Raw genomic sequence first — 25,333 nt, 5'->3', positions numbered from 1 at the left:
TCCTCATCACCTTCCTTGGTTGGTTTCATTGGGCTAGCTGCAATATCATTAAGATCCTCATCTTTTCCATCCAAAACAGCCTCCTGCGAGTTGCATTTTCTGGGCATAGTTTTAGCCCCCCCCCCCTTCTCCCGCCTCATTGCTCACGTGTGTCATGCAACAGCGCCTGCCCTCCCAACGCCGATGAGAAAGGCGTCGTGCGTCTTTGAGTGATCAAAAAACCTCTACTCCAGTGCTTATCCTTCTCCCGCGAGAGCCCACTTCAACACTCCTCAAAGTTATGCCCCCATCAAGCCACATACGTCCCAGAAAAGGGGTATCTTCTCATATTTGACAAGTAACATGTGTTTTCCTTCTCCCACCACAGTCAAGGATGTGAACTGAGTGAGGGCTTTTGCAACTAGTACACGACCACGAACTCGCACATAATTCCCTTCATAGTACAAGCGCAAGGGATAATTGTACCTCTCTCACCCTGCCAATCCGGTGAGCCAGTTGATCCACTATTGTTTCATGCTGATATACATCAGGCACTCGTTGTATCTGCGTCCACACATAGATACCGTCAAGAGCTATCTTATCAGGATCAATTTTGCCATCACAATCCTCTAGAATCAGTCCATAGCCCCGGAAGATCCAGGGACCACCCATGAATGACTTTCTTCCAATCGCCCCGACAGAACATCTGAAAAACCAAACAAAGTCTCTCCCGCTTCTTCGAATCTCAAAGTATGGGCCAAACTCAATATGAAATTTCATCTGTTCAAACATCATCGTAGCGGTAAAAAGGACGATTGGCGTGCAGCCTCCCCACCAGCAGCCAACGCTTTTTTGTCTCCATCTTCTCCACATCTGCCGTCCCCAAGACCACATCATCAAGTTCATCATATTGGAGGTCCATGTGCTTCAACAACTAATCGAGATTATCTTCCGTCCATGGCCCTGCTGCTGATCAGGACTGCATCGCCGCCATCTTGTAGCCACGACATCAGATTCCCGATGAGGAAAACCAGTCATCTCACGGTAAAGATCGCAATCGCTGCCAGAGCACAATAAACCCTAACTAGGAGGGTGCGTTTTTTCATTTTCAGCTATTTTCTATTACTCCCTCAGTAAAGAAATATAAGATCATTTAGATCACTATTTCAGTGACCGAAACGATTTTATGTTTCTTTACAGAGGGAGTATCTGATAAAGGGCAACACTCGCCTTGCAAGAATCTCATGGGCTAAGACCTTCCAGCCTAGTCTATTATCTATTCTCAATAGCACTTAGCCAGTGACAATTCTCGCCAATCCATTATGCGTATACCGTGGTGGTGGTTGAGCGTGTTCACGCACCCCCACCCCAGCCAACCCCGCGCGCACTATTGGGTCGGCCCATACACATAGGTTTTTCTAGTTTTAGCGAGTTTTCAAAAGATTTCGTTGTAGTTTTTTAAACATTTTTTTAAAATGAGACCTCTATCGGTTTTTCATCTTGGAACTTTTTTTAACTCATGCTTTAAAAAATGTTGAACATTGTTTTTCAAATTCATGAGAATTTTTAAATTTTGTAAAAATATATATTTCCAGAGCAATTTTGAAACATTTGTGCAAAATACTTTCTATTAAATGTACCAGGCCAAATTTTGTCTGGGGAGCCTGGTCACTAATTGGGCCGGCCCAATACATGCAACTATGTAAGCAGTGTGTTGCTTCAGTCGTATCGAGCTATGAGCCGAACTGGAACTCCGAACAATTATCCATTCTCTTTCTGCTCTCACTCAGTGGGGAAAAAAGACGAAATATGCTGACTCGCATGCATTATCTTACAAGCAACTGAGACAACCAAACAGACCTTACAGCCAAATCTAACATCTAAGACCTGAGTTCCTATCCAGGACACCTGCCGGGTATGGGTCACCCACCCATCCGGCGCACTCCTCAACCAGGACGCCTGCCGGGTATGAGACCGCCACAGCCACCTGTCACTAATCCATCTTCAGAGATGTAATGCTGCATCTACCTTGCCAGGTCTAACTGCCGTCGACGCCACCATGACGCCAGACAACGCCACCATCCTGCGCTCGTCCATCAACACACGCCCAGCAGCGAGACCCCGCTGCTCCATGCCGCTGAGACCCGCCATTGTCGACGTATCAGATGCAACGCCGCTCCTCCTTCGCGAACATCACCTTCTACCACTGGTCCTATCCCCTCCACCTGTAGATCCTCTGCACTCCCAACCGAGCCCCAGTGCCCCTGACGACACCTCTAGGAAGGTCACGACGCAAAAAGCGCCGCTGCCGCCAAATCCGAAAAGGATTGAAGGTTTTCACCCGGCCGGGGATCGGGGTGGGTGGATTGGGCCCTCAGCTGCGCCTTCATGAAGGAAAGCGGCGCCCATGAGCGTCGCCGCCGCCGGGCCGGCTAGACTAGCCAAGGTTTCCCCCGGACCCAAAGTACACCACCAGGGCTCACCACCACCGGAGCCTGCAGCCGCAAACCACCAGGGCGACGACAGAGGCAGCAGGAGAAAGGGGAACCTCCAGATCTGACACAATGGAGAACCATGCCATGGCCGGACTCCACCAGCGACCCGCCACCCGTGCGGCCGAGTACGCTGGCCAGCGTCGCCTGCAGACGTCTCCAGCCGCCTGACGCCGCCGCCTCGCCAATAGGGCCGCCGCCCAAGGATCCGTAGGCCACCGACGCGATACTCCAGCCCGCAGGCTGACGAGATCGATCCGGGCGCCGAGATCCCCGCCGCCACCTTCCCTGGCGTCCGCGCGGGCTTTGCCGGCGGCCGTCTCCGGCGGCGGCGAGGGACGGAAGGGGGATGAGGGGAGGCGGGCGGCGATAGATGGGATCGCCCCCGAGTCGCCAGGGGCGACGCGAGGGCCGCGTGAGTTACGCCTTTAGCTGGATGCTTGAGTTATGTGATTATGCAGTAGCTATTTGAACCTTATGATTTCTGATATCCTATATAAGAAGCAGGTTCATGCATGTGTAGGAAGTACCTTTGCTCCATGTAACAAGTTTCCTTTTCTTTGCTGTGCTAGATAATTGATGATCTCTGTCCGTCATAATTGATCATGAAGCAAAAGAACAAGGCAATGCAGGGTTGATGAAACCTACAAGACGTGCTCATGAGATGTTTCTAGCATGTTCTACCTTGTCTATTGTGACCAGTTCACCACGTCTCATCACATGTTTCTAGCTGGCTCAAAGTTCTGGAGCAAGTCCCATATCACATGCCGGGCAGGGGGAGTGAGCCCCACAGCGAATCTCTCCAATCTGGATCATAGGATTGCCTGATCCAATGGCATATATGATGCCACGTTTTGTCAATTTCAGACCAATCAATTAGAGCCGTCTGATCGTATTGATCCAAAGGTCAGCATTAATTATTGTTGTGCAATTCTGTAGATCTCAAATTGCAATTCGGGATGTGTCTGAACTTTGAAGTCCTGAGGACCAGCATGCTCACGGGCTCACGGCAGACTATTTCTTCGTGCTCCGGTGACTTGTGGTGGTTCTCTGAACTTTGGGATGTCTTTTAAGAATCAGGGCCATCCATCGGTAGTAGATTGGGCTAGTACAGCCATTTCAGGATCATGATACTGGGGACATGGCGGCAGGAGTGGGCGTCCAAGGAAATGCTTCACAAAAACAGCAGCACGGCATGGCCCTAGCGGAGCTCCCCTAATCCCGTGGATAATCCATTAATCCTTGGCATGAATGTGAACAACAAGTGCAATCGTGAGGTGCCGTCTCAGCCTCTGCGCGCACTGGAACCGGGGCAGCTGATGATGTTGGGCGGGGCTGGGTGCCAACAAGACGTGCCATGGTTGAGGTAGAACTTGGAGCCGTGCCATGCAGTCCTTCACCGACGCGCGCATGCTCGCCTTCGTGGAGCCTTGTGTCGAACACCTAGTGGGCGCGCAGGTCGCGCAGGCTTTCGGATGACAAAATGATTGTGGAGCAGGAGCAGGGACTGGTGGGGGGCCTCCGAGACGTGATAGCGCGGCCTCCTCTTCGCAGGCACTGGCGCCAGAGCGCAACATCGAAGGATTTGGCGTGCATTCGCTTGTCCAGCTTTCCTTTTTTTTAGAGGGGGTCCAGGGGAGCTCCTATTTGCCACATTCTGCGGCAAAAAGACGCCCCTTCGCACAGGGCGCACAAGACTGAGCTGGCCTGTTGGGGCTGAACAGGTGCTGGCAGTCAGACGGAAAATACGCAAAAAATATCAACGGCGCACGGGAGATGGGATTCAAACCGTGGATCTCCTTAACCTTGCTAGCCAGTATGGCTACAGAGTTTTGTCGACAAATACATATCCCAACATATAAAGAACTATGACCAGCGGGATAAACTGAATATTACCTAAGAAATTGCAACAAAAACTTCAAATTTTGATCATTCTGTGGAAATGAAGGAATTTTGACAAACGCGGACAATTTTAAAATTTCAAAACATCTTCTGAAACTGCAAAAGAAATTTTAAAATTCTCGAACATTTTTTGAATTGTGCAAAAAACTTGAAAAGGGTACATCTTTTCAAATCCGAATAAATTTCTAAAACGGTAATAATTTAAAAAACAAATTGAGAACATTTTTTAAAACACAAATTTTTTAACAAATTCCAGAACATTTTCCTAAAAATATGAGCTTTTTTAAAATTGTTGACAAAAACTCAAAACTGGGACATTTTTAAAATTGCAATCAAAAATTTAAAACAGGAAAAAAATTGAAATCCAGAACAAAATGTTGAAAGTACGTGCAGTTTGAATATCCTGAACAATTTTGAAAATATGAATACTTTTTTTATATATAAAAAAATGTAAATGTAATAATTTTTCTGAAACTTTGAAAAAATTTCTAAAACATGAACATATTTTGTAAAGAGCGAACAATTTTTGAAACTTTGAAAAATTGCGAACAATTTTTAAAATAGGATTTCACGGTATCCGCTGGTCTTCCTCGTTCACAGCGGGCCTCTGGCAGCCAGAAACCCAACCTGGACAACCCGTTCAGCAGCCTGCTTCCCTTAGGCCCGTCAGCTTGACAGTTGGGCCATCAATGACAAAGCCACACATAAACAAGGACGATGATCTTCTCTTCCTCCCGGTAAACACATTTCGACGGCTTAATAGAGCTTTACGAGATTGACTAAAAAAAATAAAAAAGACTAAAAAAAATCTCAAAAACAGATCTAAAATAACACTATAAAAATAAAAAAGGCGAAACATGCTTATTCATTGCCATGAAATGCGCAGTGACTTCTCCCATTAAAATGGTTGATTACGGTGACAATTCCTCCATCTCTCTAATTTCACTCAGCTAAACAAATCGTATGGAAGGTGTTAACCACTCTTCGGAGCAGTATTATCTTGCAACAACCGATCGAGACAAGTTGGTCTTAATGAGTTGTGTCCATCCCTCCTAAGTCGTAACCTGACATAATCAACCCAGACAAGTTGTTCCTAATTATTTATGCTAATCCTCTCTTGAGTCATAACCTGACATAATCAACCGCGTCGTGCATGGTTGATCTCGTCTCGCTCTGAAATCTCATATATCACGCCACCTTATAGATATATTAACAGGCTTGCATGCGATTCGTCCATTTTTCTACTGCATACACTGTTTTTCAAAGACATACGTCAAATGCCCCCTTTTCCAGGTTTCTTCGCACGCAGATATGATTGTATCAATTTATTTTGTTTCCCACCCCAAAACTAAACTGCTAACCTACACCCATAAGCAACCACGTCAATTCGGTCGATACTAAATAGCCTCATTAGCGTTTTACGCTCTCTGACTCTATAGTCATGTAAATATTTTAAACCTCTGTGCTTCAATGTTTTAATGATATAGAACTTCTCATCTAGTACATCTACATTTATTTGAGGTGAGGTGTAATTTCCCATGAGAATATTCATCATCCCCTGTGTGCTGTTCTCAACAAGGCAACTGCGATTGCAAAGGTCAAGGTGAGCAGGCTGTGACATAGGAATCTCAAATCTCGGCTTAGGTATAAACCTCCGAAAGGTATCTCTATACCGTGTTTCTGCTGATAATAGCATTCTACGAAGGTGATGGAGGAAAGAGTATTCTTCATTTTAATTCTGAAGGAGGTAGTAAATACCATAATTAATGTGGGGTTTACAGCTATTGTCTACTTCCCTTTGACAGTCGACGAGTTGAGTGCATTACTGTGCTATGTAATGTGAGTTTTAAGTCTACTTTGTTGTTTATGAAAATTACTACTCGTATGCCAATTGATGCGTTGAGACGGTTGGGTACATTGTGCCAACATGTATGTGTTTTTTTGTGTTGCCTGTTTGATTCCTACCATCGAACTAAAAGCTTAAATAATAGTAATATGGTTGTTTTCGTATACATATTCCACACGGTTATGCATGAAAGTAGTTTGGGATGCAGGTCAAGTCTTAAATGGCTACACGCAAACCTTGCAGATAGTACACACAATAAGAAGGGTATGTGGTGAAGGGAATCCATTTGGCACAGGACATCCTAATCTCCAATGGTAGATCCTCGGAGTTCCCAAATCATTTGGTGTGTGTGTGTGTGTGTGTGTGTCTATATATATATATATATATATATATATATATATATATATATATATATATATATATATATAAATATTTTGGGACAACAGTTTCTGCCTAATGATATTTTTTATAAGTGAGGTACATTGATGCCAAATTTCTCAATTTCAATCAAGTGCAATGCAGGTCTCTTCAATCATAAAATGAGCATACAGTGCAGTTGACCGGTACTTGGTCATCGTGAAGTCGATCTTAATTTCCTGGCAAAAGATGTCAATCGTAATTATTTCCCTTGTCCATTGCTCATGCCACATTCAACTCTTTAACCACTAAAAAAACTTTTTAACCACTCTTCACTTAATTAATTTGGCCAATTGGAGAGCCCAAAGTTAAGAATAGTAATCACATACCTAATGCACCACGACCATTGGTGTACCATTTGCTGTTGACATAATATATAAATCAGGTGTGTATAAGTTGCCTGATGTTATAAGTGGCGTAACATGGATCATGACATCTTGGCTAACTGCTATTAATATCAACTGAGAATTAGTTACAGATTTACATGTATAACATATGCGAGTTTGAAGCTACAATGACCGGCCTCGAGTAATAAGCATGACAAGTATTACCCTATGCACGCTAGATAGTAGATGTGATCTTCTTTGCGTTATTTTGTTGGCAACTGGGACAACTATGTATTGGTTAATTTATGGAAAATGGTTGGAGTAGTTGACTAGTTGAAACAGGAAGACTTTCTAGTACAAGGACCGGTTTGTGTACCACCCTTTGTCTTGTCCTCTGTTACTTTCTGTCATATAGTATCATGCATCATATCCTATTATTTGGTGAAAATACTGGCAAGGGCAGGAGAACCTAAGTTTCCAAACGTACTTTGCATGCGCAATCAATGCGCCAGTAGAACAATGGCGCCCCGGTGGTGGCTGCTGATTCTCTGCCTCGCCGGCAACGTACTCCATGGCCGCGCACAGCTTGACAGCAGAGGTATCTCTCTCTCTCTGCTGTTATTGGCTTCTCTCTCTTAATCATGCTGCCTCATTTACATTGCATATTCGTTGTGCAGGTTTCATCAACATAGACTGTGGGCTACAGGGAGAGGAGAGCTACGTCGACGACGAGACAAAGCTGGTGTACGTCTCGGACGCTGGGTTCACCAACACCGGCACGCCTTACAACATCTCGGCTGAGAACTACCGGCCATGGCGGTCCAGGAACGTCTGCAGCCTGCGAAGTTTCCCCGATGGCGTGCGCAACTGCTACACGTTAGGATCCCTGGAGTCGGGCCTCAAGTACCTCTTCCGCGCGACGTTTCTCTATGGCAACTACGACGGCCTTAACAAACGACCAGCGTCGTTCGACCTCTACATCGGCGTCAACTTCTGGACGGCGGTGAACATGTCGTGGTGGGGGTTGGATGAGGACAACAGGGCGACGGTGGAGGCCATCGTAGTCTTGCCACACGACATAGTGCAGGTGTGCCTGGTGAACACAGGCGGCGGGACGCCCTTCATCTCCGGGCTGGAGCTGAGGCCGCTCAAGATGTCGCTCTACCCACAGGCAACGGCGGAGCTGGGGCTGTTCCTGCTGCGCAGGCGAAACTTTGCCGCGATAAACGGAACTATCATCAGGTTCCCCGATGATCCATACGACAGGCTATGGTACCCTAGGTCCGACGCCACGATGTGGGCAGAGACGACGACGACCGAGAGGGTGGACGACGTCGATGGCGACGAGTTCGAGGCGCCCATGGCGGTGCTGCAGACGGCGATCAAGCCGCTGAACACCTCCGGTAGCATCAAGTTCGGCTGGGAGGTGGCGCCCGAGCTCAACAATGTGTCGCCGGGGCCGGGGTACCTCGCCGTCTTGCACTTGGTCGAACTGGAGCTCCTCGGCGGGGATGCCTTGCGCCAGTTCAACATCAGTGTCAACCACGATGAAAGCTGGGTCCCGGGCTACACGCCGCCAGGCTATCTCCGCAGAGCCTATGTCTACAATAAATTCACCAACCCGCGCGACAGCAGCTACATCGTCACCATCAAGGCCACAGCCAATTCCACGCTGCCGCCCATCATCAACGCCTACGAGTTGTTCTCCGTCATCACCACCACCAACATTGGAACAGAATCCCAGGATGGTAATCAATTTAATTAAGCACATATTGACATCTAATAAGCATATCTTGACATCTATTTATGAGTATGTATGTATATCTATCTATCTATCTATCTATCTACCTTGTGCTACTGAAATGGTTGGTGCGATGTGATTAACTACTGCAAGCATGCGTGTAGCATCCGCCCTCATGGCGATCAAGGCCAAGTACGGGGTGCGCAAGAACTGGATGGGTGACCCATGCTTTCCCAAGACTATGGCATGGGATGGCTTGACATGCGGCTATGCCGCTGCCAACCCTCCAAGGATCACAAGCATGTAAGTTATTTTTACTCCATATATTTTCAAATATTGGAAATCATGTAATGTTACAAATGAGAAATGGGGAAATCAAGATGGCATTCCCTAGTTTGGGGAATTCAAGAAAAGTCAGAAATAAGTTGTAAACAAATAATACACATTTTCTGATTTTTATGAATTTTTTAAAAGTATTCATGGGTTTCCTATCATTGTCTTGTTCATCATAATATGTATATTTTTTTGTAATTTTATTTCGTATTTATATAATTTTAGTTCATCAATTCTCACATTTTTACTAAGTTTTCAACATATACATTTTTTACGTTCACCCTTGAATTGTATGTATTGCATTCACATTTGAAGCTTTCAATTGAAATATGTTTCCCTCTAGTTTTCTCATTATTTTGTGATGGGATGTTTAAGGTCATAACATTTTAGCTGAGATCCTGAGACCAATAACAAAAAATATCTATTTTGAAAAAAATAGGGTCAAAGATGAGTGTGGTCAGAGAGATCAAAAAATTACCTTATGTATACAACCATGGAAAATGAAGCTGATCCTTTTATGTATGTGCTTTTTGTAGAAACATGTCCTCCAGTGGTCTAAATAGTGATATAGCATCATCTTTCGTGCATCTAAAGGCTCTCCAATACTTGTACGTTCAGTTCTGGATTTATTTGGCCTAATCTCGTCTGTACTTCTCAGCAACACAAGCTTCAAGAAATTAAATATATTGTTTCCCTATCTTGCAGGGATTTGTCAAACAATAACTTGACAGGATCAATTCCAGATGCCCTTTCAGAGTTACCATCATTGACAGTCATGTAAGTTGGGCAATAATTAGCCCTAACTAATTAGCAGACATGCTTATTTACACACTCGGACACAATATATGACACATACAAAAATTAACAAGATTAATAGTTCCAACAAGCAGTATATAGAAAAGTCTTGTCAAACTTTGACCGAATTGCTTCGAGTTATTATGTACATATATTGTGTGTCTGATGTGCTTTCCTCTAGAGATTTGTCTGGCAACCAACTCAATGGATCAATTCCCTCTGGACTTCTCAAAAGAATTCAAGATGGCTCCCTGGTTCTAAGGTGTTCATAGTATATACATACTTGATAAATTCCACTAAGCTTCTTTGTTAAAAAAAATTGCATGGACTTCATTAATTAACTTGGTCCTTGATTTATTAGACATGGCAACAATCCAAACCTTTGCACTGACGGCAATTCATGTGAGCTTGCTGCTAAAAGGAAGGGCAAACTGGCCATCTATGTTGCCGTCCCTGTACTTGTCATTGTGGTGATAGTATCACTGGCCCTACTAGTCTTGTTCTTCCTAAGACGACGAAACCAGCAGCAAGGTTAGAGTGAGGCCTTTTCAGCATGATTGAGCCAGCACACAACAATGCCCATATTTGGTCTATTAATTCATCAATTTCCTGTGTATACATGAAGGATCAATGAAAAAAAGGTCGACGGCGGTAAAGCCACAAAACGAAGAGGCGATGCCAACGAGCTATGGCGGCGATGATGATTCTTTGTGAATAGTTGAGAATCGCCGGTTCACTTACAAGGAACTCGAGAGGATAACCAATGGCTTTGACCGGGTGCTTGGCGAAGGAGGGTTCGGCCGTGTCTATGATGGCTTCCTGGAAGATGGTACTCAAGTGGCAGTGAAGTTGCGGTCTCATTCCTCCAATCAAGGCGTCAAGGAGTTCCTCGCAGAGGTGCGATGGACCAGATCCTTTAACAGCATGCGCCGTCAACTACTGGCAGAAATGCGTGATTTTGATGTGAAATTTTGATGTGCTTGTGCAGGCTCAGATTTTAACCCGGATTCATCACAAGAATCTTGTCTCAATGATTGGTTACTGCAAGGATCGGGAGTATATGGCACTTGTGTACGAGTACATGGCACAAGGGACCCTGCGAGAGCACATTGCAGGTATAAATACTAACTACGGCTAACAAAAAGGATTTGGCTTTTAACTCATATAGTGAATGCTCAAGTCGCCCCAGTGGTTCACCTGAGGTACTTTCTATTAATTCGGACAAACACGCTGTTATTGTATTTGTAGCAAGTGGACGCAATGGAGGATGTTTACCGTGGAGGCAGAGACTCAAAAACGCACTTGAATCTGCACAAGGTGCACGCTCAAGCTGCCCTTCAATAGTTATGGCCTACTTTTGTATTCACCCAGAGGCACATTATCCCTATTGGGCATGCATTTGACTTACAGGTTGATGTTCTTGCCATGTGTAGGGTTGGAGTATCTGCATACGGGTTGCAACCCGCCTCTCATCCACAGGGATGTCAAGGCCACCAACATTCTGCTGAATGCCAGGCTAGAGGCCAAGATTGCTGATTTTGGCTTGACGAAAGCCTTTGACTACCACAACAACACCCATCTTTTCACGAACACGCTCGCTTTTACCCCAGGATACGTTGATCCGGAGTACCAGGCCACGATGCACCCAACGACCAAGAGCGACGTGTACAGCTTTGGAGTGGTGCTGCTGGAGCTGGTCACCGGGAAACCAGCCATTCTTTCGGACCCAGAGCCCACAAGCATCGTCCAATGGGCAAGGCAGCGGCTGGCGCGCGGCAACATGGAGGGCGTGGTGGACGCGCGAATGCAGGGTGGTTATGATATCAACGGCGTGTGGAAGGTGGCGGAGATTGCACTCAAATGCACCGCACAGGGGTCGGCACAGCGGCCCACCATGGCTGACGTGGTGGCGCAGCTACAGGAGTGTGTGGAGCTCGAGGAGGGCCGCGCTCCTAGCTTCCACACCGGTGGCAGCAGCGGTGACGAGAATTACAATGCTTACGCTAGTGCGCAGTCCACCGATGTGAGCAGTAACACTGCATTCGAAACGGAGCTGAGGATACCAACATTGGCCGCCGATCCAGGCCCGACAGCACGTTGAATACCTCTTTGTATAATTGTTGTTTTCTTTAAGTCTCTGTGAGATTCTTAATCATGTAGTTATTTATTCTCTCCTTGCCAAATTATAGTGGATATGAGATATTTTTCAAACTCTTAACTTTGTAAACTTTGACCAAGTTTACAGGAATATATGGACATATACAACTCGATGGAGAGGAGTGTAGTTTCATCATACCGGCTACCATGAGCAGAACCTGGCATATCAGCTTCAACAGCCATCACCGTCACATCTCACACGATGCAGCTTCCAATGGATCTGAAAAAAAATTGTGCGTTAGAAAGCAAATGAAGCAGACAAAATCACTGGAATAACTTACTGCAGTGCTGCTCCAACTCAGCAACCATAACTTATACTAGTAGAAAAAGAATTATGAGAAAATCGCACAGATTTAACTCCGGGCAAGAACACACTGACTGACTATGCTCTCAACAACAACAAGAAAAAACTAATCACACACAGGAACAATCATAGGATCGACATGTCGCTTGATTTACCATGACACAAATCTGGGATAGAACAGTCATTTATCTAAACAGACACCAGTTGCGGCATAGAGATTGAATACAGACTACCCAACCAAATACATGACCTCGAGGGATAACAGGCATGCATGCATCTATATATAAAGAAGGAAACCAGACAAGCGCTAGCAGAATGCTCATAGGTTAAAACTACTGCAGAGAGTAAATTGAGTACCCAACACATGTGTGCAACTCAAAGGAAGCTTTATGGTCTTATGGATCTAGTGTCTAGTCCATCATTAACATGTTAATAACCCTCAGAAGGTCGATGGATCCACCTTTTCAGCTCCAACAATGGTGCATTTCACGAGCTGATTACCGTTCCGCATTCCCTTTTGCGACTTTCCACTTGGGACAGATACTGATGATACATAGCGTCACGCATGGTACTGCCAAATCGTGCTGCATAGTCAACCGAGTAGAGCTCATTTGCTGTGCGATCAAGCGTCTCCTAGCCGTCTTGTTGCAACGTGGCAGCATGAGCCGTACCCGTGTGATCCTGGATCTTAGAGAGGATGATGTACCTGTAATTGCAGCTTCCAAGTCAGAGTAGTAAATACTAAATAAGCACAGAAATGTAAGCCGTTCTGACAGACAGTTGTAAGATAGGACCCTGCAAATGCAAAGTAACCACAGTACAGAAAGATGTTTAAGCAACAAGACCAAATTTCGAGCTTAACTCTTTAAAAAAATGGTATGATACATGCATACAGAATTACATCAGGCTCAAAGGAAGCACAGGACCTTTACATTCTGTCTACGAGGAACAGAGGAAAAGAACACGGTAAAGATTTGAGGGCCAGATTGCTATCGCTGCTCAATTGGTTGAACGGATCAAGCATGGTTACCTGATTTTCCTATAGGCAGCAACCTTGGACAAAATCCTTATGACCTTCAGAGCTCAATGAAACATAGTCAATGGATTCACCTTTTCAGCCTTAACACCTTTTCATGACAAAACATAGTGCCATCCCAGCTTCACCTTCGACCTGAGCACGTGTGTTCATTTAAAATCAATTTGATGCACAACACCTCTGAATTGGACATAGTCTTGCTCTCTGCATTTCATCAGGTAGACTCCTTCTCTGTGCGGCCAACCATGCCGTTGCCAGCATTCTAGATCTCAAGAGCACAGTCAGTGCCCGCAGGATCCTCGCGGATGCAGTAGTCCAATTTTCAGATAGAAGCCTTGACAATGATGAAGTCCGGCATCTCCAAGTGCCCAAAACTTTACCAATATTTGACGATATCATATATCTGAAGCAGTGAAGCAAAGACACTCAGAATCCTCACAAGGGGCACAAGTTTTCCAGTAACTGAATGTGAATTGTACAATATAGAAAAAGTATTATGCAGTTGCAATTATACTTACCAAGTGGCAAAGAAACGACTAAAATGTATGCAAGCAGCCTCAAAACAGCAAGTGAGAAGTGGAACACAAGCCTTATGGAAGCTTTCATGTTACTAGAAATAGATCTTCTTTCACTAACTGCAGAAACTATAATACTGAGATTGTGATAAGCCTGAGAAACAAAAATATAGGAAATTTCAGATACTACTCACAATAACTAACGGAAAAAAATAGTTATTTCAGCGCATTACGAACTTAACAAAAAGTGACAGAATTTAGGACTGGCTTTCTATTTACCAAACAGAAAATGCATTTGTTGTACAAGCATAAGGACCCATGGCAAGCAACAATCCAAGTTAACTTCTAGGAGTTGAGTTCAGAGATCATGTATCAAACTATTCAACTGTGGCTGCTTCTTCGATAAACTGATACTTCATAGGGAGCAATTTTATGTGTTCTCTATACTTCCCTTTCCCTGAAAAGAGGGAGATCAGCAGCGAAACAGTTTTAGCTTCAAGTGAGTAGCTCTTTGCATCAACTTTCGACATATAATTTCCAGCCTTGACTATCTCTCCTCTTCCCAGTAACCTTCTGATAATATGATTTAACATCCAAGAGTTTGCAGTACAGCCGCTCTTCTCCATTGATAAAAAGAGTGTCAGCTTCTTCCACTGAACCTTCTTTTATAAGATTTTTCATCATTATGCTGTAGGTAACAACATTAGCTACCAAGCCATTGGATGGTATTGCAGCAAACAAATCCTTAGCTTCTTGGTTTCGCCGAACCTTGTAGAAGGCATCAATCATGATAGTGACAATTCTAATATTGAATTTCATGTTCATTGCCCTTAATTTCTGGAACAGCATGATTACTTCGCTAGAGCAATTATTTCTGCAAAGTCCAGCAAGAACTATCGAATATGTATCAGTGCACACACTTACTCCAGATTCAACCATCTCATCAAACTTTTCCTTTGCAGCAACAGTTCGTCCAGCCAGAAATAACCCATCCAGTATGACATTATAATTAAAAGTTGTAGGTTTAAGTCCCTTGTGCAGCATCTCTTGGAACAGAATAAGCCCATCATCAATCCTTCTATTTTTGCAATAGCCATTAATAAGTATACCATACGTAATATTACAAGGTTCTAAACCAAATGACACCATATCCTCAAACATTTTTGTTGCATCCTCCATCTTGCAGACTAGGCAGTACCCACCGATCAGTATATTAAACATGAAAACATTAGGCCTCATACCAATGCGCACTATCAAGTCAAGGATATCTCGTGCTTCTATTACCCTTCCTTCTGTGCATAGTTTCTGCATGATTGAACTGAAGAACATAATATCAGGAGGAAGCATACCTTTCTTCATCATTTCAGTAACATATTCCTTTGCTTTCACCAAATCGCCATGTGTACAAAAACCCTGGATTAGGGAACGATAAGCAGATGCTTCCGGTCGTACTCCTGTATCAATCATCTGATTAAACTTTATCACAGCATCATCCAACCTACCCTTTTTGCAAAATGCATGTATTACGGTTGAATATGTGACTGCATCTGGACTCACTCCTTGTTTCTGCATATCTTTAAATATAAGCATAGCCTTATCAAGCTTCCCAGATTTAGCATATGCATAAATCAGTATGTTGAAGATATGACAGTTAGGTAGAATACAGTCTGTAGCCATTGAATTGAAGAGATTGATCATGTCAACCAAGCATCCTTCAGTGGCATACCCATGAAGGAGAATAGCATATGAAATGGTGTTAGGTTTCAGGCCCTTCATGGACATTGAATTAAAAATTTCTGCAGCTTCTTTGCTTCTTCCATTCTTGCAAAGGGAGGCCATGAGCGAGTTGCAAGTAAAAACATCTGGTATGATACCCTTACTTGTCATCTCTTTCAGCACCCTGACCGCCTCCTTTGAATGGCCTGAAGAGGAATATCCATGGATGAGGCTATTATATGTCACATTGTTAGGTACGACACCACTATCAACCATCTGACCAAGGAAATACTCCGCCTTGTCCATTGCTCTGGCCTTGCACAGTGCATCAATAACCGAGTTATATGTCACCACGTCAGGCGCAACGCCCTGCTGCGCCATTCCATGGAACAGATTGCATGCCTTGCCTACTTGGCCTTCCTTGAAGAAGCCATGGATGACCGTGCTATACGCCACCACGTCAGGGGTGCAGCCCAGCTCAGGCATCCTGTGAAGCAGCACGTCCAGAGCCTCATCTGAGCGCTTTGCGTGGCAGAGTCCCTTGAGGAGGGTGCTGAAAACGACTTGGTCTGCCTCCAGGCCCGTCTTGAGGAGACGGCCGAAGAAGGCGATCGCTAGATCCAGGCGGCGCGCACGGCAGTAGCAGTCCATGAGGACGCCATAGGTGAAGACATTTGGCTGCGCCACCCGTCGTCCGGCGCCTCGGGACAAACGGCCGAAGAGGGCGACGGCCAGGGCAGGGCCATTGCTGAAGAATGCGGACGCGGACGCGCGGGCGAGGGCAGCCAGAAAGTTAGTCAAGGGACGCTCCTGGACAGGATTGCCCTGCCGCAGCAATTCATCAAACAGGTGGTGTGCGTCCTCCGTGGTGAGCGTGCCAGAGCGCGCCCGCTGCGTCGCGGCGACGAAGGCGGCGTGGGGATCCCAGATGCGTGAGGGATGAGAGGTGGAGGAGGAGTGGCGGGCGCAGAGGAGGAGGAGGAGGCGGGGTGGCGACATCGGCGTGGTGGAGGAGAAGCGAGGCATGGCCTTGGTGTGCAGTGTAGGTAGATCCTGAACTGGGAGACGACGGGGCTAGTGCTTTACCAAGTTATCTTATCTAGTAGTACTACTACTATTACTTATTTTTTGCAGGTAAAATTAAATTATGGTCTCATATGGCTATATTCCATATTCATATCACATAATTTATCAGATTATAATTTTATTTAGACCAAGAATATAAATTTAGTTGTAAGCCCTAGAAATATACTAGGAAGCCATAAAATTATAATAGTATTTTTAAGTATTCCCATAGAAAAATATATTTTTAAGCATTTAGTTTTTTTAACATCTTTGTTTTTTTAAAGAGTTAAATGCACTCGAGGTCCTAAAAGTTTCGTCGGGGTGTCACTTTAGTCTTATTTAGTCCAAAATGCACCTTTGGGTACTACTCCCTCCGTCCCATAATATAAGAACGTTTTTGACACTAGTGTAGTGTCAAAAACGTTCTTATATTATGGGACGGAGGGAGTACACTAGTGTCAAAAACGTTCTTATATTATGGGATGGAGGGAGTAATTCTTTAAGCAAGTGGTTTACCCGAGGACCTTTTTCTCACAAGCGCTCATTAACCTGCCTGTGTGGCGCATTGACCCACGCCAAGTCGACAAAGGGGCCGCGTAGGTTGCTCTTTCTTTTTTACAGAAAACCCCTTATGAACATTACCTTCTCATTCCCCAGTCCCCGGCTTTATTTCTTCCCCAAATCTGCTCTCTCGTGTGCCCTAAACCTATCCATGGCCGGAACTTCAAGCTCCTCGGCAAGGAAACAACTGAAGATGAGGAGCATGGCAGCATCGTCAGCACCGCCACCGATGCGGCGAAGCAAGCTCCAACTTTGGCGAGTATGTTGCCACTGGTGGTGTGTCCTTTTTGCCGTGTCCGTAGCACCGTTATGCAAATCAAAGTAAATCAAGGACTACAACTATTGATTATGGCAGAGTTATGGCATATTAGAAGAGCTACAGGAGAAGAGCATCGACAAGATTAGGGTTCTCACGGTAACATGGAGGAGGATCGCTCACTGGCCGTCGTAGAAGGGGCATCTTCACGGGCACCCACTCAGATTGCCTCCAGATCACCTCCGGTTGCCTCTGCCACTCGCCTCCAATGTCGCCAAAGTACCGTGAAAGAGGAGAGGGGTGCCACTAAGAGGGGGGTGTCTCTTTGCGAAGCTTCTTGCCTGGCGGTTGGACCCTCTGTCGACGTGGCGTGGGTCAATGCGGCACGTGGGCTGGTCAGCGAGTGGTCGTGGAAAAGGACCTCGGGTGAACCAATTAAGAAAGAATTAGGACCTAAAGGCGCATTTTGGAAGACATAGGACTAAAGTGACACCTCGACGAAACCTTTAGGACCTCCAGTGCATCTAACTCTTTTTGAAACGAGGTAAAAGACTTGCCATTTTCATTGATTAAGAAGAAGAGAGTTGCTCGGTTAATTAAAACACACCCATCGAATAGGGCGCTCCGGCCGACCTGGCACTGACAAGACCACACACATACCGCTGAGGAGAGGACACCGTCGAGGCAGCAAGCAATGTCATCGTCATCGCCTCTCCGCAAGCAGGCAACTCTGGTTTCCTCGCTGACGACCCATCAAGACCCCTCTGAACAAACGACACTCGATGACCTCGACAGCCAAGCCAAACGATCGGCCGCAGGCATCGAGGACCGACAGCTCCGTTTTTGTTGATGAGCATCACAGGAGAAAGTTGCAAGCCTCGCACCAAGCTAGTCCAGTGCAACCTGCGGAGAGCACCGTCTGCCGAAACCACCCTCATGGAGTCATCATTGCTGCAAGGGCCCCACCGCATGCAGCTTCAACTTCTCTGTCACAGTGAGAAACAAGCACAGATGCACCCAAAGGGGAATCGAACCGCCGACATCAGAAGGACAAGCCGCGATCCAGCTCTGCACATCACCATCTTCGTCGCCGCACGAGTCGCAACGCCAACCACTCGCATCACCGGTTGAGCACCAGCCAACCATGACACCATGCACTGACCAGCCCAAAGATAGCACGGGAAAGGATAAACCAGCCTTCAAAGCAACGCCCCAAAGGGGGAAAACGTCGTACGGACGACGTCGTTGCCCGACCCAAATGGGGCGAGGCTTTCGCCCGAAGAACCAGATTCGAGATTGTAGTAGGTCGAAGAACTCCACAACAACGCCTTCAACAAGAAAAACGACACCCGTAGGCGCCGCCACCAACGGCCGGCCATAGCCAGGCAAGCTTGCGCTTGGAGCAGACTCGACCAACACCCTCACGCAGCCAAAAACAAGCTGGCCCGCACAACCGCTGGCATGCACACCCTTGCGCAACGACCGCGCCATCACCTCCCAGGGCCCACCACAGAGCATGCACACCCGCCTCGCTATTGCAGGCAAGGCCACCAGGATGACCGACCCTGAGCAAGACGAGAGACGAGCTGGATTCGAACGAAGAACCGCTGGATCTAGCGCCCCCTTGCCGCAGCAACTGCAGCAACCACCAAGGGTCGGCTAGAGCAGCCGACCTGCGCGAAGACGAATGACTGAAGGCGGGAAAGGGGGCCGCCACCCGGCCCATACTCGATGAGCAGGGAGCCGCCGGACCGAAGCCCAGGAGCTTGCCGACGACACCACCGCCGCCGCCACCCGCCGGAGACGCAACTTAGGAGAATCTTCGCGCCATAGCCGCCGCGCCGCACTGCAAGGAGGCATGCCTCCCCCGCCATGAGACCCAGACGCTGCAGAGAGGCCCAGCCGGCGCCGTCCACCACCCAGGCTTAGCTCGGCGGCCTCCTCCGGCGACGGCGAGGAGAGGTAGGGAGGCGGAGGGGGTTGGAGGGGGCGCCCGATTTGGATCCGCACGTGTCCTCAAGGAGGCGGCGCGGGGGACCGGGGGGGTCTCTTTTTAGCATTTAGGTAATGAATTTTGTGCCGTGAAACCCTACCCACGTTGTCCCAAACCTAAAGGTTGGAAGTTTACTACTAGTGGTGGCGGAGGTTCTCAATGCCTTCCCGTCTTCAGATGTGCCTAACATGGGTAACAAGCCCAAAATGGTGTTTGTGGTGCGAACCATGTCTTCTGATGTGGTTCGTTTTGCTTCGGGGTCAGATGTTTTTGGGTAATCAACTCATGGATGGAGAGAATGGCATGATGCCACACGGGATGCGTGGAAAATGAACTCGGCATGATGACTTTCTCATGGTAGGATGGTGTCACGTTGATTATCCTGTCGCGTCGAAAGGCAAATAGTGTTACGTCAAAATGGGCCGATAAAGATGGTGAATCAAGCCATTGGTGGTGTCAGTCCCGATTGACCATTTGGATTCCGCGATGATGTTTAAGGCATTTTCTCACTACAAAAATTCCCCCATGACCTATCCAGCTAGATCAGACATCATCATCACATCTCGGTATCCTCTTACTTAAGTTTGCTTGGAGCTCCATCTTGGGTTGGTGGTGACCCAAGTATGAAATTTTGTTGTTGGGTATGACACTGGATCTACAAAATTTTCATAGAAAATGCATGCATCTGATAGCTGCACAAATTATTATTTTTTGCAAACATATAGTGATCCATAATACCAGCAAACAGACCCCTAATGTCTGCTATTCTAGATCACGCCATTTTCTTTTCTGTACCGCTCATGGTCCAAACGAGTTTCTTCTGAATTTTGTGAACTTAGTAGATTTCTTCTTACACTTACATGTGACTTTTGCAGGCTTTACAGGTCTTTAGTACCATGTTATGATTAACAACCCATATTATTAACAGGACTCACATATATGCTCCTGCCAAACTTTTAACAGAAGGTTCGAATGGCGAGGTAGTTGTACTAATTGGACCGCTATCAGTTAATATGCAGTGGCATAACTGAATGGGCAGTGCCTTTGAGTTCTTCAAAATTGTTCCAACTTCCTTAGGGAGTTGTATACACGAAGACCAGATTCATAGTCTGTATTATGAATTTAACATTTCTTTTCATTTTTCGAGGAGGTGATTATCAGAACCAAGAGCAAAATAATCCCTACCTTGAATGGTATGTATTCTCGCTTGCCTAAAAGATTAAAACAAGTGACGAAACCTAAATCAAGATGAGCATGTTATAAATGGTCAAACAGGAGCAATTCCTAGCATGTGCCTTTGGATGGTGTTGCAGATGTAGTAGAAGAGGTGGAGCACATGATACCACGGCGCAGAGCTCTGTCATTGACGAGGCAGTTCAGGTTCATGGTGGAGGCACAGGTGTCCATGCCCTGCAGCAAACCGATGCTGTTGGAGAGCGACGAGGCAGTTCAGGTTCATGGTGGAGGCACAGGTGTCCATGCCCTGTGCTACCAGTATATACTACCGAGCTACTACATAACCAGCCCAAAAGAAGCGTCGTGTTTTCAACTTCCTCTGCAAAAAAGAGGATGAAGTCAGATTAGTAAATACGCACAGAAATGTAAGCCGTTCTGACAGACAGTTGTGAGATAGGACCCTGCAAATGCAAAGTAACCACAGTACAGAAAGATGTTTAAGCAACAAGACCAAATCTCCTGGCTTTCAACAGTACAGTACAAATTTTGGAGTGAGACATTTAACACTTGACTCTTTAAAAAATTGTACGAAATCAACATAATGCCAAATGCTGCAGTCCAACATGCATATAGAATTACATCAGGCTCAAAGGAAGCACATGACCTTTACGTTCTGTCTCCGAGGAACAGAGGAAAAGAACGAGGTAAAGCTTTGAGGGCCAGATTGCTACCGCTGCTCAATTGGTTGACCGGATCAAGCATGGTTACCTGATTTCCTATAGGCAGCAGCCTTTGACAAAATCCCAGCTTCACGTTCAACCTGAACACTTGTGTTCATTAAAAAACAATTTGATACACAAAAACTCTGAATTGGACAAGGATAAGGATCCATGGCAAGCAACAATCCAAGTTTAACTTCTAGGAGTTAAGTTCAGAGATCATGTATCAAATTATTCAACTGTGGCTGCTTCTTCGAGAAACTGATACTTCATAGGGAGCAATTTCATGTGTTCTCTATATCTCCCTTTCCCTAAAAAGAGGGAGATCAGCAGCGAAACAGTTTTAGCTTCAAGTGAGTAGCTCTTTGCATCAACTTTCGACATATAATTTCCAGCCTTGACTATCTCTCCTCTTTCCAGTAGCCTTCTGATGATATGATTTAACATACAAGAGTCAGCGGTACAGCCGCTCTTCTCCATTGATAAAAAGAGATCGTCAGCTTCTTCCAGTGACCCTTCTTTTATAAGATTTATCATCATCATGCTGTAGGTAACAACATTAGCTACCAAGCCATTGGCTGGTATTGCGGCAAACAAATCCTTAGCTTCTTGGTTTCGTCGAACCCTGAAGAATGCACCAATCAAGATATTGACAATTGCAATATTGAATTTGACATTCATTGTACTTAATTTCTTGGACAGCGTGATTGCTTCACCGGTGCAATTATTTCTACAAAGTCCACCAAGAACTATCGAATATGTATCAATGCACACACTTACTCCAGATTCAACCATCTCATCAAACTTTTCCTTTGCAGCAACAGTTCGTCCAGCCAGAAATAATCCATCCAGTATGACGTTGTAATTAAAAGTTGTAGGTTTAAGTCCCTTGCGCAACATTTCTTTGAACAGATTCAGCCCGTCATCAATCCTTCCGTTTTTGCAATAGCCATTAATAAGTATACCATACGTACTGTTACAAGGTTCTAAACCATATGACACCATATCATCAAACATTTTTGTTGCATCCTCCATCTTGTGGACTAGGCAGTATCCACCAATCAGTAAATTAAAGATGGGAACATCAGGCCTCATACCTATGTGCACCATCAAGTCGAGGATATCCCGTGCTTCTATTACCCTTCCTTCCGTGCATAGGTTCTTCATTATTGAATGGAAGATCTTAATATCAGGAGGACGCATAGCTTTGTTCCTCATTTCAGTAACCAATTCCTTTGCTTTCACTAAATCCCCATGTGTACAAAAACCCTGGATTAGGGAATGATAAACAATTGCATTCGGTCGTACTCCCATATCAACCATCTGGTTAAATTTGTCCATAGCAATGTCCAAGCTACCCATTTTGCAAAATGCATGTATTACAGTTGAATAGGTGACTACATCTGGACTCACTCCTTGTTCGTGCATTTTTTTGAATATAAGCATGGCCTCACCCATCATGCCAGATTTAGCATATGCATTAATCAGTATATTGAAGATATGACAGTTAGGTAGAATACAGTCTGTTGCCATTGAATTGAAGAGATTAATCATGTCAACCAAGCATCCTTCAGTGGCATACCCATGAAGGAGAATAGCATATGAAACGGTGTCACGTTTCAGGCCCTTCATAGCCATTGAATCAAAAATTTCTGCAGCTTCTTTGCTTTTTCCATTCTTGCAAAGGAAGGCCATGAGTGAGGTGCAGGTAATGACATCTGGTGTAAACCTCCGACTCATCTCTTTGAATACCCTAACCGCCTCCTTCCAATTGCCCAAAGAGGAATATCCATGAATGAGACTATTATATGTCACGTTATCAGGTCGGACACCATCATTTACCATTTGACTAAGGACCGTCTCTGCTTTGTCCATGGCCCTGGCCTTGCACAGCCCATCAATAACCGAGTTATATGTCACCACATTAGGCATAACACCCTTCTGTGCCATTCCATGGAACATATCGCATGCCTTGCCTACTTGGCCTTCCCTAAAGAAGCCATGGATGACGGTGTTATACGCCACCACATCGGGGGTGCAGCCCAGCTCAGGCATCCTGTGAAGAAGCACGTCCAGAGCCTCATCCGCCCGCTTTGTGTGGCAAAGGCCCTTGAGGAGGGTGTTGAAGACGACTTGGCCTGCCTGCAGGCCCGTCCTGAGAAGACGGCCAAAGAAGGCGAGCGCCAGATCTGTGCGGCAAGCGCGGCAGCAGCAGTCCATGAGGACGCCATAGGTGAACACATTTGGCTGCGCCACCCGTTGCCCGGCGCCTCGGGACAAACGGCCGAAGAGGGCGACGGCCAGGGCGGGGCCATCGCTGCAGGATGCAGACGCGGGCGCGCGGGCGAGGGCAGCCAGAAAGTTATTCAAGGGACGCTCCTGGACAGGATTGCCCTGCCGCAGCAATTCGTCGAACAGGTGGTGTGCGTCCTCCGTGGTGAGCCTACCAGAGCGCGCCCGCTCCGTCGCGGCGGCGAAGGCGGCGTGGGGATCCCAGATGCGTGAGGGATGAGAGGTGGAGGAGGAGTGGCGGGCGCAGAGGAGGAGGAGGAGGAGGAGGAGGAGGCGGAGGCGTGGTGGCGACATTGGCGTGCTGGAGGAGAAGCGTCAAGCGAGGCATGGGCTTGGTGTGTACTGAGCAAGACGAGTGGAGTGGGAGACGACGGGGGGCTAGTGCTTTTCCAAGTTGTACAAATGTGCTAGGTCATCCAGGAGAGTAGCATTTTTTACAGGTAAATTTAAATTATGGTCTCATATGGATATATTCATATCACACAATGTGTGAGAATATAACTTTATTTAGACCAAGAATAAAAATTTAGTTGCAAGCCCTACAAATGTACTAGGAAGCCATAAAAAAAGGGCCATTTACATTTGTGCCCCTAACTGGAACCCACTACTCAGATTTGCCCCTAATTTCGAAGCATGTTCAAAGGAGAGAAGAGGAGGCCCGGTCGGTGCGGAAGAAAAGGCTCGCCGAAGGGAGGGACAAAGGATGCGCGAGATCAGGCGAGGAGGGGGTATTTGGCCTGCTTTTTTTTGAGGAGTTCTTATTTGGCCTGCTGGGAGGCGGCTGCTGCGTCCACTGAGACTGTGCATTGCCATTTTTCAATAGAGAAAAATAGAGAGAAGAGAAGAAAAATCAAATATTTTCTGTTTGAGCTGATATTTTTTTTGCATGTGGCTACTCTGACATATATCACAGCTCCACAGCTTGAATTGGAGTAATGGAGAACAGAGCATGGATTTAAAAATATTTAGAAATGGTATTTCAATTGCAAGTATTTTTATGTGTAATTTGCAAATAATGGAGTAGCTTATTTTAGCTCCCAAATAATATTGGGAGGCTATGTTCATAGGTTATAAAAGAGAACCACCATGTGAATTGCATAATGCCTAAGGAAAATTGGTAGTTAATACAACACAAAGTTCAGTTATTTTGTTTGATGTGACTCACTAAATATAGAAATCTGTATGAAATTTAATTCACAATGTAGCTTTATTTAATACATGTGAGCTACATTTAATATTGGCTATGTTTCGACCTTCTCGCAAGAAAAAGTTTTGACCTGAAATTTTTAAAGCATAACTCATGCACATATAATATCCACCGTTAGTGTGCATAACAACCATAAACTCCAAGAAATACTATTATTAATCAATTGGCGGACATAAAGTACAATACAAAAATATAATTTTCTAGATATATAGCACCTAGCAGTTTAAAAGTGTCATTCTGTTGATATATAGAAGCAAAAGCACTATTCCCTCCTTCATTTATGTAACTATAGGGATGGAATAACAACAGTGATTCATGCGCTTAGGATATCTGGTATTATGATTATATGATACTTTTTCATAGGGACAAAAATCATAATGCTCATTATGACATCTCTATCTATAATAGGATAATATATAAGGCTCCTTTCAACATGCACGCAGTACATAATGCATAGCGACAAAAAGGAGAACACCTCAAAATATGGAATTCAATCTTCATTAAT

General features: G+C 45.5%; 2 protein-coding genes and 1 pseudogene across 6 annotated transcripts; 1 reads left to right on the top strand and 2 right to left on the bottom strand.

Moving 5' to 3' along the window:
- Nucleotides 1–7,481: 7,481 nt before the first annotated feature.
- On the top strand, nt 7,482–11,932 carry LOC123053907 (probable LRR receptor-like protein kinase At1g51890; annotated as a pseudogene).
- Nucleotides 9,929–16,607, bottom strand: LOC123186932 (protein Rf1, mitochondrial). Of its 5 annotated transcripts, XM_044598692.1 has the most exons (6): nt 15,193–16,607; nt 14,123–14,300; nt 13,847–13,997; nt 13,323–13,731; nt 12,753–12,998; nt 9,929–12,208 (listed from the first exon to the last, which is right to left on the bottom strand). In XM_044598692.1, the coding sequence occupies exons 1-2, from the start codon at nt 16,583–16,585 to the stop codon at nt 14,221–14,223; spliced, it is 1,473 nt and encodes a 490-aa protein (XP_044454627.1). In that variant the 5' UTR covers nt 16,586–16,607; the 3' UTR covers nt 9,929–12,208; nt 12,753–12,998; nt 13,323–13,731; nt 13,847–13,997; nt 14,123–14,220. The 5 variants fall into 5 exon arrangements, with proteins under 5 accessions (XP_044454627.1, XP_044454615.1, XP_044454608.1 ...); XM_044598680.1 differs by having other exon boundaries at nt 9,929–10,337; nt 12,128–12,208; nt 13,847–16,607; XM_044598673.1 differs by having other exon boundaries at nt 14,123–16,607.
- Nucleotides 16,608–20,565: 3,958 nt separating this feature from the next.
- LOC123186923 (protein Rf1, mitochondrial) lies at nt 20,566–23,968 on the bottom strand. Its single transcript, XM_044598657.1, has one exon. It carries the CDS (start codon nt 23,913–23,915, stop codon nt 21,561–21,563), a length of 2,355 nt encoding a protein of 784 aa, XP_044454592.1. The 5' UTR covers nt 23,916–23,968; the 3' UTR covers nt 20,566–21,560.
- Between the last annotated feature and the right edge of the window lie 1,365 nt (nt 23,969–25,333).

Source organism: Triticum aestivum, chromosome 1A, assembly GCF_018294505.1.
Source record: "Triticum aestivum cultivar Chinese Spring chromosome 1A, IWGSC CS RefSeq v2.1, whole genome shotgun sequence".
Taxonomy (NCBI): Eukaryota; Viridiplantae; Streptophyta; class Magnoliopsida; order Poales; family Poaceae; genus Triticum; species Triticum aestivum.
The sequence above is the reverse complement of the archived record's forward strand: the minus strand, read 5'-3'. Positions and strand labels throughout refer to the sequence as shown.